Source organism: Schistocerca piceifrons, chromosome X (assembly GCF_021461385.2).
Source record: "Schistocerca piceifrons isolate TAMUIC-IGC-003096 chromosome X, iqSchPice1.1, whole genome shotgun sequence".
In the NCBI taxonomy this organism is placed as follows: domain Eukaryota; kingdom Metazoa; phylum Arthropoda; class Insecta; order Orthoptera; family Acrididae; genus Schistocerca; species Schistocerca piceifrons.
The window spans coordinates 866,087,131-866,106,948 of record NC_060149.1 but is presented as its reverse complement, the minus strand read 5'-3'; the positions used below and the strand labels follow the sequence as shown (position 1 = coordinate 866,106,948).

At 45.9% G+C, this 19,818-nt stretch overlaps 1 protein-coding gene across 1 annotated transcript in view; it reads right to left on the bottom strand.

Annotated features, from left to right (window-relative positions):
* Positions 1 to 19,818, bottom strand: part of LOC124722744 (ras GTPase-activating protein raskol) — a 696,613-nt gene that overhangs the window by 35,377 nt on the left and 641,418 nt on the right. The window contains exon 5 of the mRNA XM_047247885.1: positions 3,844 to 3,938. Within this exon, the coding sequence (XP_047103841.1) occupies positions 3,844 to 3,938 (95 nt within the window). The remainder of the gene's footprint in view (positions 1 to 3,843; positions 3,939 to 19,818) is intronic.

The following is a 19,818-nucleotide window of genomic DNA, read 5'->3' as shown; positions in this document are numbered from 1 at the left end:
TGCTACGGTCGCAGGTTCGAATCCTGCCTCGGGCATGGATGTGTGTGATGTCCTTAGGTTAGTTAGGTTTAAGTAGTTCTAAGTTCTAGGGGACTGATGACCACAGATGTTAAGTCCCATAGTGCTCAGAGCCATTATTAATTTCTCAACATAGTCACCCAGACGACGAACACATTTCTCCCAAAGAGAGACAAGTTTGTTGATACCGTTACTGTAGAATGTTTGACACTGTTGACGGAGCCAGAACCTCACCTCTGCCTGTACCGCTTCATCACTATCCAAGTGAAGTTCTCTACGGTGTTCTTTGATGACGGTGAACCGAAGGCGTCGGATTGTTACAGATGTCACTGTGCTCGTGTGTGACACTGTCATGCTGAACGAGATGGTGCTCCATATGTGGACGAACTCTTCGAATTCAAAACTCGATTACAGCAAGCTGTTCCCCAAATACTTAAATAGCTACGTTACACACCGCCATGTTACACGCTACAATTCGAAGCCGTATAGTGGCAGAGGGTCGCAAATATGTAGCCATGAAGAATGAATAAAGACGTAGAATGTCAATAACGTTTGTTTTATTTAAAAAGCTTTGAGAGTTTTCTCATAAAAAGTTCGGTGGCATTACTTTTCAGCACGCCTTCGTATTTGATCTACTGTTTAACTGAAACACATAACGAGTTTTTATACATTGGACGACGTCCTTTCTGTAAGGGCACCCGAATGGGTTAAAGATCCAGTCAACGACGAACCCACTGGAGATCAGCTCGGATCTAGACAGTGATATGGAACGTGTCCTTTTCAGAGGAACCGTCCCGGCATTTTCACTGAGCGATTTACGGAGGCCGGCCAGAGTGGCCAAGCGGTTCTAGACGCTACAGTCTGGAACCGCGCGATCGCTACGGTCGCAGGTTCGAATCCTGCCTCGGGCATGGATGTGTGTGATGTCCTTAGGTTAGTTACGTTTAAGTAGTTCCAAGTTCTAGGGGACTGATGACCTCAGCGGTTGTGTCCCATAATGCTCAGAGCCATTTGAACCATTTTTTGGATTTACGGAGATCACGCAAAACGTAAGTCTGGACGGCTGCTGTTCTCCCGAACGAGGGTACAGCACAACAGAACTTCATCTCGCTAAGTTAGGAAATTGGAGATTTTTTTAAACGCAAAGACAGTAATATAAGACCTGTCAGTGGGTGTAGTGAAATTTTTCACGGAGAGGCGGAAATCGTGCTAAATGTGAAGACATAGATGGTTCAAATGGTTCAAATGGCGCCGAGCACTATGAGACTTAACTTCTGAGGTCATCAGTCGCCTAGAACTTAGAACTAATTAAACCTAACTAACCTAAGGACATCACACACATTCATGCCCGAGGCTCGATTCGAACCTGCGACCGTAGCGGTCGCTCGGCTCCAGACTGTAGCGCCTAGAACCGCACGGAAGACATAGAATAGCGTAGTTTAACCTCAATTGATATCTAAACACAAAAACCCAGGTCACACATTTAGCACATGCGGTCTCTTTTTGGGTAAAGTTTTAATGGCGTTGACAAGAAGAAAAACCAGGAGATGATAGCGAAATAGTTGAGAAGCGTATCTTGTGGTTCAGAAATTCATCAGTTATTCAAATCCACTAGTGGCTAGATATTTGTAAGGTTTACATCAGGATACAGGGTTTCCAACGAAGAAGTCCCTGATTTCAGAATTAAATATCTCGAAATCTAAGATCGATAGACGAATGCAACCCAAAGTATGTTTATTGTGAAAGCTGTAAGAATTTTTTTTACAGAAACTATACAGAAGTTTCGAAATAGTTCGAAAAGCTGTCAACAGATGGCGCTGTACGCTATGCATCTGGTACAGTTTCTGCGTGCATATTTAAACTGGTTCTCTACAAGCAGCCTTTGCGATCACGCCACAATCTCTTCGAAATGTCCAATACGCGCAGTACGGAGATGGCGCAAGCAATGAAATTTGCCATCACATCCTGTACTGTCTCAACGGATATGGACTCACATGACACGCAGAACATTGATTCACGCTCGTCCAGGGTTGTGGGATTGTTCTGGTAGACAGCGTCTTTCAATGTGTCCCACAAAAAGTAGTCGCCGGCCGCGGTGGCCGTGCGGTTCTAGCGCTGCAGTCCGGAGCCGCAGGGCTGCTACGGTCGCAGGTTCGAATCCTGCCTCGGGCATGGATGTGTGTGATGTCCTTAGGTTAGTTAGGTTTAAGTAGTTCTAAGTTCTAGGGGACTGATGACCTAAGATGTTATGTCCCATAGTGCTCAGAGCCATTTTTGAACAAAAAGTAGTCACAAGTAGTCAGATCGGGCGAATATGGAGGCCAATCCATCCCTGCGCCAGTAAAGTTGCAACAATCGAACGCAATGATTCTACTCCCAAAGTATTCACCGAGAAAGCGAAACATCTTTTCGGTGTGATGTTGTCTGGCCCCATCGTCCATTAACCATTCTATGCTCGGTCTATGCTTTGACGCTGTGTGGCAACAAATTGTTCCAAAATTGCAACGTAACGTACACTAGAGATCTCGTGCGAAAAAGGCGCCAGTAATGCCTCTGCTGCATGTCGTAACCCAAACACTAACTTTGGGAGAATATTAGTAGCTTCGCTTCACAAAATGGTTCTTTTTTTCTTCCTTTTTTTTCTTATGGGACTTAACTGCTAAGGTCCCTAAGCTTACAAACTACTTAACCTAAATTATCCTAAGGACAAACACACACGCCCATGCCCGAGGGAGGACTCGAACCTCCGCCGGGACCAGCCGCACAGCCCATGACTGCAGCGTCCTAGACCGCTCGGCTAATCAGAATGGTTCAAATGACTCTGAGCACTATGGGACTTAACATCTGAGGTCATCAGTCCCTTAGAACTTAGTTTATTTAGGTTTAAGTAGTTCTAAGGACATCACACACATCCATGCCCGAGGCAGGATTCGAACCTGCGACCGTAGCAGTCGCACGGTTCCGACTGAAGCGCCTAGAACCGCTCGGCCACCACGGCCGGCTTCGTTTCACACAAATGAGGCTTTTTGTAACACCAAAATAGCAAATTTTATTTATTCACGACTCCTTTCAGGTGGAAGTGTACTTCATTTGTGAACCAGACGCAGCCAACATAAAATCCTTCACTATCATTCATTGGGAGAATCTGGTTCACAAAGGCAGCCCTCTGTCCCAAAGCTGGCGGCTTTGGATTTTAAATGTAAACGAGTGTAGACTGTGTCTCAGGATTTTCTGTGTGCTGGAACGCATGAAATCAGTCTGTGCTGCAATTCTTCCAGCGAATTTCCTTGGATTTTGCTGAATAATTCCAGAAACCGTGGCGACATTTTGAGGAGAAACTACGTTTTGTCTAGAGCCAACGTTAGCCGCTAAGCATTTCCCACGCTGTCCGTCCGTTGGAATTTGGCGAAGAGCTTGCGAATGGTTTTCGCATCGGCTCCTTTCGGAAAATTAAATCCTGTTCGAAAACTGCCCTTTATTGGCGTAGGACTGCGTTCTAACCTGTGGCACTTCAGTACCAGGAACCCACGTTGTTCCATGAAACACATTTTTTCAACCTCTTTCTTAAGTACGCTAATTCCTTTCACGTTTCAAAGATGGAACTGATCCCTTTGAGCTCCGACGAACTATTTATAGGCACTACGTATTGTGAATTATAGCGCAGTCCGTTAGCAGCTTTTCGAACTATTTCGAAGCTACTGTATAAATATTTCGAAAACTAAAATCGATAGAGTGCAACAAACGAAATGTTTATTGTAAAAGCTGTACGAATTTTAATTTTGAAATCAGCGATTCCTTCGCTGGACATGCTGCATAAGTACTCACCACAAGCCTAGATGGCGTTAGCTCCAAGCCCCGGCTGTTGAGAACGGGGGTAGCTGGAGCGCTGCCCCGCCGACAAGCCTTCTCGTATGAAGAGTCTGCAAAACGAAACATCCATGTAGTAACACCTACCAACATGAAACACCACATAAAATTACTATATTGGGCATTCACGATGAGATTTGCTATAGTCGAAGTTAAAATGCTGCGTAGAACGCATGGGACACTTCACAGGGTCAGCGTCTTCGCAAGCGACGGAAAGTGGTGGTGACGCATTATATTTAGGAAACGGGAGAACTTCTGCTGGGCTCGTCCAGTACACACAACGTGCCCAATCTGGTACAGCGCACGTTGACTTGTATGCACGTGCAAACAGATAGGAACGCAGGAAGTATTGGTGGATTCTTTATCTTTAGGTTGGTCAATTCATCACGGCCACAACGTGCTAAAAATTATTGAGTTACTTCTTTCACTTGACAGACTCGAAACAATAAGAGGCACATCAGCTTTGTAATTGCTACCGGGTCCCTACATTTTAATGCCATCCACGCGGGCTGATTACTTTACCATTAATCTTTCTGAAGTTTTATTCCTCAGATCTGAACAATAAATATTTACGAACATTTACAGTATCAGGCATTGCACACCCAGTGCAAAACGTAACAGAACAAAATAGCTGCTCATAGTTGTATTAGGACAGCTGAGGTTGAGAATTTTCATTACTCTCGTTTACCCAATGCAATGAGATCACCTATAACACTTTCCCGCTCCATTGTTACTAGGATCGAGTGAGGTATTGCAGAGATTAAGGATATGGGTTCGTATCCCCCTTTCAGTCATCCAGATTTTGTTTTCCTGTATTATCTGTGAATCGGTAAGCTAATGCCCGCACGAAGCCTTCTGTTTGCAGTGACATATATTGCCACGGTGTTAACTCCCTAATCTTCCCATGCAATTGATTTAATGCATTGCAACAGAGTGCTTAAAAAGCAATCGGGTGCCATATTTTTCAATAGCATAGTATGCCAACGAACGCCATGTTACGAACTGGACCCACAAAAAATGTTATAATTTTCCTAATAACCTTGTGCACTGAACACGAGGCAGATTTTTAATTTCACAGATAATTCGATTTCAGTTAACAATTAACAACTAGGATTTCGAAAATATCTTCATTCCGCCAACACAACCTAATCGTAAGGCGGCAACTTCAAGCACGGAAACAGGAAAGATGCTTAATCCCGTCGACATCGAGGTCCTTAGAGATAGGACAAGTAACATAAATGAAGGACATGACGGAAGCGCGCATTTTTTTGTTGGCGCAGCACGGCGTATGAGCAAGTGATTTTCCTATACGGTGAGACGTGTCTGTGAATGAACATGTAAGCCGAAGGCATTCATCGTCGGCTGTGCCACAATGCAACCTTACCGTTTCACGTGGGCAGAACATTTATTAACTTGTTCTTACATCGCAAAACGTAGCCAGCCGTGGGAGCAAAGTTTACCACGCCCACTAGATGCACAGTGTTTTTCCCTTTTTTTGTCATTCTTCACACCTGTTTGGGCAAACATTGTTGTGATTCCTGTTTTACATCTCTGAGTAATGAAAACATGCCGCTGCTTAGAAACGGAATACGATTCGGCGCGGTTTTCTGCCGGCTTCAGTTTCCTTATTTAGCAACAGTAACAATGTACAAATGTTTGATAGACGCATGGTGCACTGTTTTCTATATTTGGGAATCGCATCAGACTCATACCCCAGATCAAAAATGGTTCAAATGGCTCTGAGCGCTATGGGACTTAACATCTGTGGTCATCAGTCCCCTAAAACTTAGAACTACTTAAACCTAACTAACCTAAGGACATCACACACATCCATTCCCGAGGCAGGATTCGAACCAGCAACCGTAGCGGTCACGCGGTTCCAGACTGAAGCGCCTAGAACCGCACAGTCACACCGGCCGCCTACCCCAGATCAAGTGACATATTCAACACATACTGGAAACAGCAACAAGAACCATCGGATTACTGAAGTTACTAAAAGAATTCGTATACAGTCGTATGGCAAGTACGTCCTAACACTTGACGCTATTTTCTGAGTATGAGTCCAAAAAGAACGGGATACGCGGCTGTAACTGAAAAGTTAAAACTGTGTGTCGGACCGAGATGAGGTATTGGTTACGAGTTACACGTACTCTGGACACTATGAAACTAAGTACAGAAACTCTTGCCGGTCTGTTTCGAAGTGAGTGAGTGAGCGAGTGTGTGTGTGTGTGTGTGTGTGTGTGTGTGTTTCATAGAGCCAGTCTCCTGTGATGATTATGGAATTTGCCTATGGATTGTTTTTCGTCACGCATTGATAAGCGTTACTGATGTGCCAGAAACTCTGAAGAATAGCTCGCAGGCGTCCCTTAAGATGTAGATCACCAACGAAAACAGTCACGATTTCTCTGAATGAACTGTTAGAGGAAGGTGGTGCAGTGGTTAAGTCGCCGAACTCGGATTAGGGGGCAGGCCGGGGTGGAACTGTTTGAAATGGACGCCTGCTCATTCGGATTATTGAGGTTTCCCTGAAGCGCTTCAAGCTCGACGCCGGAATCTTACTATAAATACGCCACAGGATTTCTTTCCTCCTACGCTTTTCAGCACAGCACGCGTTCAACTACTGTAATGACTTCGTCGAATAGTGTTCCTTTACGACAAGCGATGGTGATAGCTGCACGAGAAACAGACCTTAGGAGCAGAGTGGTGCGGCGAGTGGTGGAGGAGGTGTGGCGCGCGCAGCGGCCGCGGGCAGACTGGCGCAACGGGGTCGGCCGAGGAAAGCACGGCCACCGTTTCTCCGTGCTCTCTATCGGGATCCTGCTCTATTTGGCAGCCGACACTCCGCATCTCCGTAGATCGCCTGCTCGCTACGTATATACGAGCGGACCGTAATGTGCTACATAAAACATTTCTCGCCCTGCTGCCGAAAGACTGTGTTCCGTAACATGTCGGTTTAGCCCATACGAAATTATAAAAGAGATGCTCGGAGAACTGGAATGGAAATCTTTGGAAAGTAATTTAGTAACTTTTACTCGAAGACTACAGTGTGGCCGTTAGGCTGCCACCCACATATATCTCGCGCAAGAACAGCGAGAATAAATACGAGAGATTATGGGACGTACAGATCGATAGTCGTTTTCCCTCGCTGTAAACGAGAATAGAACAGGGAGGAAAATCTACATTACTGGTACGATGTACCGTCCGCCACGCACTGTGCATTAGTAGCTATATACACGATGTTTTCACCAGTTATTGTGTTACACATCATTAAGCAGACTCCCTTTCGTAGCCAAACGTTGGTCATAACCTCGCCGGCAGAAGAAATCTACTATGCCTGCTTCGACTGGTGTTTCGATTTTGACTTAAAATCTCATCCGTCGTAAACCTTTTTTAAACTGGTATTAACATGGCTGAGTAACTATTTCGAAATTGCTTTTGACCAACATTCAACTAATGCGATGCCCGTCTTTCACAAGCTTCCTCGTAGTTAATTCTTCGAGTGAAATATATTATATACTCACGCCGTTTCGTCCACCTTTAATCGCTGGTCATCAGATACCGTGCTGTCCACTTCGACGATGTTTTGATTTTTGAACGCATTTTTGGGATGTCCTTCACGTGCATCACTTCCAAAAGAAGTACGCCCACGTTCGAATCCAGTCGCCGATTTCTTAACTGCGAAAACGAAGCAGCAGACTATTCGTAAACGTCCACGAAATGTGGAGGAGTTTCCAATGGCTAAAAGAGGAGAGGCTGTACGAAACAGTAAATACTAAATAAGGAATGCGGTGCTAATCTGTCAGCCCTTTCACATTTCTTAATGGTTTCCTTCTTGCAACATGTACACGAGAAAGAGAAAAGCGAGAATTGTGATGGCGTGACTCCAGCTTCCGTGTGACAAGTGTGGTGGGAACTGGGGACGGGGAAAGCGACAGTCACGATTTTTGGACTCAGATCTGGAGCGGAGACCTGAGGTCCCGTGATCTTTGTATCACGTTACATCGCTGCACTTCAACGCCAACAGGGCAGCTGAGGTTATTCCCCTATAACGAACCGGATCCCGTTAATTCTCTGATACCAGACAATGGCAATATACTCGAAAGAAAAAAGAATGTTTCCCCGACCAGCCATTCCTTCTTTCCTTCGACTTATCAATGTAATGAAATGGTCATTCCTCACACTGCCTGACACTATAACTGAAGCTATGCAACATAATTGAAAAAGGGTCTTTAAGTCTTAAAAATATGCACCCATTATATTGAGGCGAAATTTCATCAAGATGAGACACCACCGGAGATGGCACGAATGAAACTCGTCCGCTTATCATGAAACAGGTTTTGTTCAAACCGCGTTACGGCAATACCGGAGGGACTTCCGTCCCCAATTCAAATCGAGGTCACTTCGCAATGAAGGCATAGCCGAAGAGCTGAACAGTTTTAACATAGAAGACAAAGCAGCATTCAGGCCAAGGGAAATCAACGGATTTAAATGGCCAATTGTGGCGCTAGCATTTCGTCTTACGGCTAAGGTGACGTTCGAAACATACAGGCACGAAATGTATCTGAAGGGCTCATATGGAAACAAATGTGGTTGAACGCACTTGAAAGTCATCTGGAGGTCCCCAAACGTATACGGATTCAAGTACACAACATACGAGCTGTATGGATCGAAAATTAACTACAAACCGTCCGCAGCGAAAAGCGAGCCATAAATATTGTTCCGTGTCAGGAACTCTTAATTTTTTTTTTTCCTGTTGGGACTTGGACCAAATCTTTGTGAAGAGCCTAGATGAATGGCCAAATGGTTATAACAGTGAACATCGCTTCAGGAGGAACACGTCTCAAACTACGGCCTCGACCCACGATTCAGTATCTCATTAGTTGTTCAATCTGTGCAGACAGAGTTTACAGAAGCTGGTGGTGCAAGATGCTCGGCCGTAAATGTCTTGCCAGCCTGCATTCCAGAAATTTGCTCTCTTTGCAAATTAAAAGCGTATCTCATTGTATGACACGTTCGCCTGGTTGTGGCCACGAAGTACTGCGGGAGGGACGCATAGACCGTAGACATGTATAATGCAGTGTGGGGCGTCGTCAGCTGATCGAGACCAGCAGAGTTGCGTACAAGGGATGGACTCGGCGTAGCGCTGCAGGTACGGGAATGCGGGCTTTAGGGGGAGCTGCCTTTACACAGGGGTGCCGTCAAGGTCACCCGGTCGGTTCAAGGTCACCCCCAACCAGCAAGGCCTCCACAAAGCTGTAGCTACTTATGTTCTCACGCCACAACCTTATCTTCAGGAACAAGTAGGACTGTTCCTATAATTTTTTCTCATTATCGAGGTGAGGTAAGGTATCAGCGGCCATGATAAAGTCGCATTTGGTAAACAGTCATATTTCCGATGATTTCCCAGCTGACCCTAGTTTTCAGAACTACCATTAACTTCTAAATTCCAATACGACAGGTCAGTGAAGCACATTTAAACTCTAAAAATAAAGTTTCGCCCTTTTATTAGCAAACTAATGGAAACACGATAAAATGAATAATACAATTAATAATAAAATTTCGAATCTAAAAGCAGCCAGAGAGATATGATTTAAGATGAAAAATTCTTGAAGAGACACGAAGTTGAAAAGTTTATTTTACCGTAAGTCGGTATTAAACAGCCTCTTAATCAAACGGAGACGTTTAAACAAATTATGGTATAAACATCGCGCATTTCGCCACGATCGTTGTAACTCTCGGAAAAACTGAAATTTTTATGGTTTGCTCGTTATTGCCGCGCTCTATACTCTAACTGAAGAACAGTAAATGTTAATACAATGTAAAGTATATTGCACGGTGAACTTTTTAGTATACATTCTTGGACACGAATAATGTCCCCCGAAGGAGCCCAGAGAATTAATTATTGCACACTTTACCGGTACGTTCGACACTGGAAGACATGCCAGTGATTATGTCATGACACCTAGCAGCTCAGAGTATGACAATACAGCTTGTTCTTTAGCAAGTTTGCACTATTACGATAGTACACAAGTCTGGCACTGTACGAGCTGATCAACCGTTGCAGCAGCTTTGGTGACAGAATAAGACTGCGGGGGAAGTTCCCGTTCGATACAGACGACTGCTGCCTGCATGAAGCTGGTTGGTCCATTCGACTGGACCTGCTTGCGCATGGTCACTGTAGGTTGTCAGAATCAGTGGCACAGTCGGCTCTTCCGTACCCCCAGAACCGATTGAAGAATTGTTCGACAGCCATCCTGAGAGTTGCGGGGACAGTTCAGCTGCACCAAGTCACGGGATCGCAATCCAGCCTCTACAACGACGTTCATTCATCGCCCATCATTGTTGGAATGGTGTTACGCAAGAAAGTCAAGGGAACCATACGCGTGTGAAAAGGTTAAATATTGATCGCCATATCATCCCAAGATAATCTGTTCTGATGTGGAAGGTAAATAATAACAATGACACTTCACCTCATCCGAGGTAACTTAAAAGCGTATCGTCATTTTGAGACGATTCAACCACTTACTTCCTCTGTCGCCCATCACCTCATTCTATGAGTTAGTTTTGTAGCAAGACAGCACCCGATCCTAACACTGCTGCCTAAAAGCCGTGAAAGCCAGCGCCCACTGGTTGAGCTTATCTGTCCACAAGGTGCTCCCTACAGAATGCTAATCCACTTTATACCATAGGTACACTGTTCTTTCGTCTCAAATTTCGTGCATTGAACAAGCGACTACGCGGAGAAAGCTCCGTTTTCCGTTTTTATGTCGGCTGAGGCGCAGCTGACCGGTTCCCGCAACGGCAGCAGGCAGCAGGCAAGCGGCAGACGCGCCGTGTTTCCGGAAGCCACCGAGCAGCGGCGACTGGTGCCGAGCGGCGCGACCGGTCCCGCTGTCCTACTGAGCCCTGACCTCACAGCCTCCCAGACAATCACCTTCGCGCCGACCACCGTCTCATCGCATTTCCAGGTCACACGCTACTGCTCACTCGGCCAGCAGCAAAGTGCGGAGATGGCTCGGCCCACGGTAAACGTTTTTTTCCAAATTTGCTAAAATAAACGTAAGATACGTAACAATGACGTATTCTAACAGGCTATTTTTATAGGGTTACGCTAACCGCATTTCTCGACAGAAATGTTACATTAGCATTGTTAGCTTGACGAGACAATTAAATAATTGTATCATCGCTAAAAGACAATTCTGTTTCATATTGCTTTTATTTTGTCACGTTTCGCCGGCTAAGTTATAAGCTCTCTTCTTGACCAGTATCCAAAGAACAGGTTTCAATACGTAATCTGCGACAGACTTAACGTGCTCGTAGGCTGTCTGTTATCGAGCGCTCGTTGTAAGCAGCGTATACGCACCGTAAGGTTTCAGGAAAATATGTCTTAACCACCGTGTAATGATCACAATAGCGGAATATGCATCTCCTCACTTTTTAGACGGTAATGTATATGCAAAGTAGGCAAATAAATACAAAGGACGCATACACACTTTCCAAACTGTACATACGATATAGGTCATCCACAAAACGAATCGTGGGAATTCTGCGGAGCGATTGCCATCCTACGCTCTGCTGAATTTGACTAGGTGTATACAGGGTGTTTCACAAATCCTGTTACGGGCTTCTAGGAGTTGTAGAAAGGACTTAATAAAGTTTTGATAAGGAACCCATGCCCAGAAATGTACGGTTTCGATCTAAAATACATCACTTTCAAATCTCCCGCTTCACAGTACGCACACAGCGAAGACGATGAGCTGTGACCTGTGTGCTCCACAGGAGCCCACAGCATGGGCAATCTTTCGAATATTGGTCGTCAGGTTCTCTTCCACGTGACGAAGGACGTCCTCTTCTAAGGCGAGAGTGCGTCGCGTCCCCTAGACGCTTGTAACAAGAATTGCGTGAAACCCTGTGTAAGACAAGCAGTTACCCGTGAACTGTGTAAAAGCATTATCTGTCGCTTGTAGACATGAGCGAATCGAGATGACCAGTGAAAACCTTAATAAGAACAATCGATCAGGTACTGAACGTCCTCCTCCCGAATATCAACGCGCGTTTGGCATAACTGTTTTATTTTCCCGTGCTTTCCCTACGGATAATTTCCCACTCAGGCCACAGTCTTTCTATTTCAGGAGCCTTGCCCAACAAGAATAGCACTCGACGTCGACGAGAGGTTCATCTCTCACTTACCGTGCCCAACCGGCTAACTGGAAGTCCGAAAATAATCTGAACGCAGCTGGACTTGGCTCGGCGTGTTGCTGGTGCGAGCGGAGCAAACTCAAGAATCGCTCCAAATTTACGCAATATCAGCACAGCGACACCCGTACTCTATCGGTACTTCGAAGGTGCATTTCTGCGTATAAACAAACAACGCGAGTTAGCCGGGTTTGTTCAAAATGGTTCAAATGGCTCTGAGCACTATGGGACTTAACATCTATGGTCATCAGTCCACTAGAACTTAGAACTACTTAAACCTAACTAACCTAAGGACAGCACACAACACCCAGCCATCACGAGGCAGAGAAAATCCCTGACCCCGCCGGGAATCGAACCCGGGAACCCGGGCGTGGGAAGCGAGAACGCTACCGCACGACCACGAGATTTAGCCGGGTTTGTGAATCACGCAGAAGAGCCAAGATCGGCCAGTTGAAAACAGTCTGATAACCACGTACGATTACTTATACCCAGCAGACAATTCGAACATATCACAGAGTGGGTGTAAAAATTCACTCTATCCAACATCCATCCGGGTCTTCTTCTTTTGCTACTGCCTTTGTCGCGCATCGTGCGCAGTGTCGGCAGGGTAAGTACGGATTTGACATGATTAATTTTGAAGGAGTGGGCGGATACCCTTCCTGCCGCCACCCCATATACCCCGGGATGGAATTAGTGTACCCCAGTGTCTGCGTCTAGTGTAAATCATGAAATAGTGCGAATGTGTGTCAAATGTCTCAGAGTCGTGTAACTGAGGTGAGACGTGGGGACAAGCCCGGTATTCACCTAGGGGGATGTGGATAACCGCCTAAAAACCACACCCAGGCTGGCCGGCACACCAGCTCTCGTCGTTAATCCGCCGAGCGGATTCGATCCGAGTCCAGGAAGCAGCGCATTAGCGCTCTCGGCTAACCTGGCGGGTCCAACATCCATCCGGGAAGATGATACAAAACTACCTATAGTATCGAATGATGGTGTTTGGCAAATGGAAGTGTTCGCTTTCTGAAATTTAATACGCATAATTTTCAGTATCAAAAACGTACCAGTTAGTGTGACATTTTGTTAATGTGTCAGATACGTAATAGAAAAACTGATGACTGAACATAGATTGATCGAAGATTTATATGACTTCCATCCGAGCGTTCCTTCGAGTGTACCGAGCGAGGTGACGGAGTGGTTAGCACGATGGACTTGCATTCAGGAGGAAAGCAGTTCAAATCCAAGCCCAGCCATCCAGATTTAGGTTTTCCGTGATTTCCCTAAATCGCTTCATGCAAATGCCGGGATGGTTCCTTCGAAATGGGCAAGGCAGATTTCCTTCTCCATACTTTCGTAATCCTAGCGTGTGCTTCGTCTCTAATGACAGCGTTGTCGATGTGACGTTAAACTCAATTATTCCTTTTTATTCTTCCGAGAGTACGAGAACAATGCCAAGTCACACAGTTATTCAGAGATCTTGTTTTATTGAAGTTCCTGTCACCCCCTCCCCCGTCATCAATTACTGCATGGGTGACCCCATGGCAAGTTCATATGAACGAGAGGACGCACTACATCCATTGTGATCGGACCTAATAAAGCCCTGTGTTGGTCAAACCAAGTTTTTATAAATTACTGCTTCACTTCATACGATAGTTACTCAGACATTGGTGAAGAAAAAAGTAGAAATAATTCTCCGGGTTTGAACGTGGCTGCTCCCGAGTGTTTCGGTAGCACGAGAATCAGAGGAAGCCAGCACGGTGGGCGCCGCTATCTCATTACGTACAGGATTATTTCCCGTGCTATTCTGGCGGCTACCGAATGTCCCCAGCAGCATTAACAAGCCAAACGAAAGCTTTGTGCTTCATCGCTACACGTCTTGTGTATTCACTGGACTCTAGCACGAGACTGCTACACAGAAATTTAAGTATTAGCTGTGTTCGATGAAGAGCCTCAAAAGTATTGCGGTATTGTTGATGTAACCGCTCTGCCGCCCCTCTGCAGGACCGCAATGAAGTGCCATTAGCCTAGAACTGACTGGCTGAAATCCCGATGACGGAAAAAATTATTACCGCCAGAATCTGACTCACCTAAAGGAGTTCTTAATCACTAAATTATGAGCCAATGCCTTAGATTAAATTGTGAATCATTTCGCTGCGTTCTGTGGAGTGAAGGCATAGAAATCGCTGTTGCTGCCACCCCGCGCATGGGACTGTGAATCTCAATGTCCTCCATGGTACTAAGATTAGTACACTAAGTGCCATCACCACATTTCACTACGGTCTACCAAGATTTACTAACGTCTATTCAAGATTATAGTAGCAAAGTAACTACACATACCACTGACAGTCTCAGCATCAACAAGTAGGAATAGGGCGTACCGCAAATCGGTGACAAAAACATAACTTGGAAAACAGAAGTTACAAATAACTGAATGTTAGGTTCAGACCACCACCACTAAAACAATTAGTGTCACTGATAACCGCATAGCCAACAAAAATTACCACCACAATCTAGTGAGAGAAAGGAGATCAGTTCACAGAAGCTGGAGATTAAAATAGTTTTCGAAGTCCTGCAGACTATTTGTACACCATATTAGTGAGGAAGCAAAATTTGAAGCAAAGTTTGACTTTACGTCGAGGATACATTCATTAGAGACGGAGCGGAAGCTCGTATTGGGCAAGGATGGATCAGAAAATCAGCCGCCACTTTTTCAAAGCAACCACGCAGTTGTTGCTCTTAAATCATTTAGAGAAACCTGACTAAATACAATCGCTATCACTACCAAATCCAGATCACCAGATTAACATGCTACACCGTGAAGATAAGGGATCAAGCAACGCAAATATATACGGAGCTGTCACGCGCATTTGCTCCATTGTTTCGGCAGATATTTCCAGCTTTGTTTTTGCAATATATAACTAGAGCCAGCCCCAACAAATAATGCTCATCACATCCTTCATGCGACGCCCAGTGTTGACGGAAAGCGTTTGATTTTTTTTCCCGTTGCAAACAAAATGAATTTTAAAGCGGAATTTTACGTGCAATATAGTGATCCCAAATCAGTCTAGTGGGATTTTTGTGTTATCGATACGTATTAAATGGGACAGTAAAACACAAAAAACAGGGAGTACTCCAGCACTGGTGCATGGCGGAAGCACAAGTCAGCGCGCGCCAGGCCGCCGCTTTCTGTCACTGTTGGCTTTTCTTCATGTTTCACTGTCCCTGTTAATACGTATCAATGATGGCACGAGTGAAGGGGAGAGGATGGAAGTGGGCATATGTCTGAACATGCATCTTATATGGGCGTCAAATATTGAAATACTGTCACCTGTACACGACACTGTGTGAGTGCAATAAATAAAAGATATCATTTTTGTGGCACTCACGTTTCAACGCGATACATTTCTTTTCCATAAGATGAGGCTAAATGTGCCAATTTTACGTAATGCAATGTATAATAACCCATAAAATGAATGTAGTTTGTCAAACTAAAACGCGGGTGTAGCACTCCGTGGCGTTGTTTGATATACAGTAAGGTGGCAAAAGTCACGAGACACCTCCTAACAGTATGTCGGACATCTTTTGCCTGGCGTAGTGCAGCACCTCGAAGTAGCATGGACTCAACAAGTCACTGCAAGTCCCCTGCTGAAATATTGAGCCACGCTGACTCTATAGCCGTCCACAATTACGAGTGTCGCCGGTCCGGGATTTTGAGCACGAATTGATCTCTCGATTATGTTCCATAAATGTTCGATGGGATTCGTGGAGCGCGATCTGGGTGGCCTACCCATTTGCTCGAACCGTCCAGAATGTTTTTCAAAACAATAGTGAACAATTGTGACCCGGTGACACAGCGCATTGTCATCCATAAAAATTCCATCGTTGTTTGGGAACATGACGTCCAGTAAACACACAATTATGGACCAACCACCAGCTTACATAGTGCCTTGTTGACAACTTGGGTCCACGGTTTCGTGGGGTTTGCGCCACACTCGAACCCTACCGTCAGCTGTTACCAGCTGAAACTGGGACTCATCTAACCAGACCACGGTTTACCAGACGTCTGTGGTCCTACCGCTATGGTCACGGGCCCAGGAGAGACGCTGCAGGCGATGTCATGCTGTTAGCAAAGGCACTCGCATCGGTCGTCTGGTGCCATAGCCCATTAACGCCAAATTTCGCCTCACTGTCCTAACGCATAAGTTCGTCGTACGTCCCAGATTGATTTTTCGCAGTGTTACTCGTCTGTTAGCACTGACAACTGTACGCAAATGCCATCGCTGTCGGTCGTTAAGTGAAAGCCGTCGGCCACTGCGTCGTCCGTAGTGAGAAGTAATACGTAAAGTGGTCTTCTTGGCACACTCTTGACAATGTGGATCGCAGAATATCGAATTCCGTAAAGATTTCCGAAATGGACTGTCCCTTGCCGCGTTCAAAGTCCGTTAATTCCCGTCGTGCGACCGTAATTACGTCGGAAATCTTTTCACACGAATCACCTGAGGACAAATAAGAGCTCCGCCAGTGCACTTCCCTTTTATACCTCGTTTACGCGATACTACTGCCACCTGTATATGTACATATCGTTACCCCGTGACCTTTTCACCGCTGCAAGTGCCAGTGTATGCATGAAATTGCAGTAAAAAAGGACGTGAACTAGAGATTCCGCGCGTGTGTCTGCAAATCGAAGGGTTGACGGGGCGAGGCGAGCTGATGAGAATGGATCCGTTGGGGCGCCGCCTCGACGTGTGAAGCGGCAGTCAGGCGGACCGCCGACGCTGTGGTCACGCGCTGCCGCGTCGCGCTCGCACGTCACAAGCGCATTTGGCGATCCCTTTCTACCCGCATTCACGCAACACCAGGCTGTTTAGAACTAGGCGTCTGTCTATATCGCATTCCGCCGCCTACGATGTAGAAGCTAATCGACGAGGTATGTGCAGACAGTCTACCTTTCTCCTATACGAGACCAAATTTCAGAAGCTAAGCGGGTGCATAGCATCCAACACCGCTGTTCCCAATCGTCAGAGGAAAAGTCACCACGCTCGTTGCTTACGTGTTGTTGCAGGAAATCGTACCAGCTTTTTACACAACAGGGTCCGCAGCGAGAAATGTTATTCACCCGAACTCAGCAAGATTTGTGTTGACTGAATACCTAATTAAAATGATCAGGAAATATACTTCACCATCAACACCCGTAAACGATCTAGGGATATTTCGTATTTTATGCCATCCAACTTATTCTTTCGAAGAAGGCCTTCCAAAAGCATTGCGCATAACGGATAAATATATAAAGAAGTTAAGCGTGACGGAAAGCAGATTTGTGAACCCAAAAATTTTAATATCAGTACGATCCCCTTATTTATGGACTACTACACAAAGAAATTTACGCGACTGCTTGCTAGCTGTGCAAAAAAGTTCTGCTTTATAACACAAGACTGTATACGCATTAAAAAGGAGCCACGAAAGATGTCGAGAACGAGAAGAACAGAGCTGAACGCCCAGTACAAACTTTAACAACAATCAGAAGCTAGAGAAAACTATTGATGGAAGATAAAAGTTTATAATCCTAACCGCGTCGAGGTCATTCGAGAATCATCAGCAGCTAAATTACAGGAGGATTGGGCAAAAGGAATCGGCCGTGGCATTTCATTCGTCTAAAATGATTTTCGGAAACCGCAGGAAAGTTAAGTCAGGAAGGCTTGGTGGGAATCTGAACCCCGCTCCTACAATACATAAAAAGCTGCCCCTCCTCGAACGACAACTGTTTCACTGTGCTTGTACATCGTACGACGCCTGTACTTGGCATTATTTCTGCAGTATTTGAAATATACGTAAAGTGTTCCGGCGTAACATCAAGTGCCAGCACGTCGGCCTGGAACGTTACAGCAGAGAGGGCTGTGAGACGACGTCAAGACAGGAGCGGCCTCTACACGACGAGAATATAAGAGCCGCGCCGACTAGCCGCGGCCCACCAGCAGGGAACTGAACCTCGACACCAAGCTCCGGCTGTACCTATGGCTCCAGTGCGTGGGCTACGATTAGTCCCTCCTGGATGCAGACCCTCCAGCGCCTGCAGAATAAGGTGCTTCGGTGGAGCCTGCATGCCCCTCCCCTCACGAGGGTAGTTACCCTCCACGAGGAAACGGACAAGCCCACTCTCAAAACGTCAATGCGAGAGAAGGCGAGGCGTCTCTATGCCAAAGTAGAAGCCCTACGCGACACGGTCGTTGGTTTACAAAACATTGGCACCACGACAACCCGGCACTGGCACCGACACCCAGTTCCTCTCACCATGCTTGAGGACTCCGATTCCGACCACGGTTAACGTTAGCCTTCCTACGGCTACTCATGTAGCGATAGTATTGATTTGACCACTCGATGGGTGTCGACCATCGTAAAGCACCGATATTGGTATCTAATGCTGTTCGTCGTTATGCCTTCAACCTGAACTTTCGCCGTCGGAAGGTGTGTATGAGACTTCAAGTCCCACCGCCACGCCTTCAAAGTGCACTCCGGTGATGTCTTTGGAATGGCACCACTGTCAAATAGAACAGTTTTGCCATCCACCAACACAATAAGACCGTGAGCAACCGTTGAAGCCGTACTTCAAACTGCCACAAAAAGAAGAAAAAGCCGCGGTCGCAGTGGAAGAAAAAAAATGGCTCTGAGCACTATGGGACTTAACATCTACGGTCATCAGTCCCCTAGAACTTAGAACTACTTAAACCTAACTAACCTAAGGACATCACACACATCCAGGCCCGGGGTAGGATTCGAACCTGCGACCGTGGCGGTCACGCGGTTCCAGGCTGAAGCGCTTAGAACCGCACGGCCACAACGGCCGGCGAAGTGGAAGAAGAGCCGTCATACAAACGCTACACAGTGACTTATGAACTGTACTGTTTTGATTGCATTGAAATTGTATATAGCGAAGGACATTGATTATTTACTTGCCGCCATTCGCTTGCGACACATCTTTCTGAATACGCAAAGATAAATATATGTGTGTGTGAAATCTTATGGGACTTAATTGCTATGGTCATCAGTATCTAAGCTTACACACTACTTAACCTACATTATCCTAAGGAGAAACACGCACACCAATGCCCGAGGGAGGACTCGAACCTCCGCCGGGACCAGCCGCACAGTCCATGACTGCAGCGCCTCTGACCGCTCGGCTAATCCCGCGCGGCCAAAGATAAGTATTGTCAATTTAACTTAGAGTAATAAAGTCCATTAATACGATTTGCTTGAATTGTTGTCTAGCGATGCTTCCTAGGCACCCTATATTGCAAGAGTGGGCAGGATACTACATAAAGACCAGATCGTGTTCCTGAAATGTCAACGGCTTACGCATATTACAACAGCAAAACCTAAGGCAGCGGCAAATAAAAAGTGGTTCTCACGTTGTCAGCAACGTGACTACTCGTGCGGTCACAAATTCTTGCTCTAAAAGACGAAAAAGGAAGTGAGGCAACGTAGAAAACCCCTGGAATGATTCCACCGCAACGCCATCCTAACACACCCCGAAGTGTTGCGTGCAGCTGGTCGTGAGTCTTGCACTTCATGCAACATCAACTGGTGGCTGCACGAACTGTCTGCACGCGTTAAGTCGCGGAGGCGGTTTTCTGGTCAGGTTTCCAGCTTCCGTCTACGTGACTGCTGGCTTGCACTCCTTGAGACGTCGAAATATTTTAACAATACACAGTGAATGCAATTTTTTCAGTCGCCTCAAAAGACGGA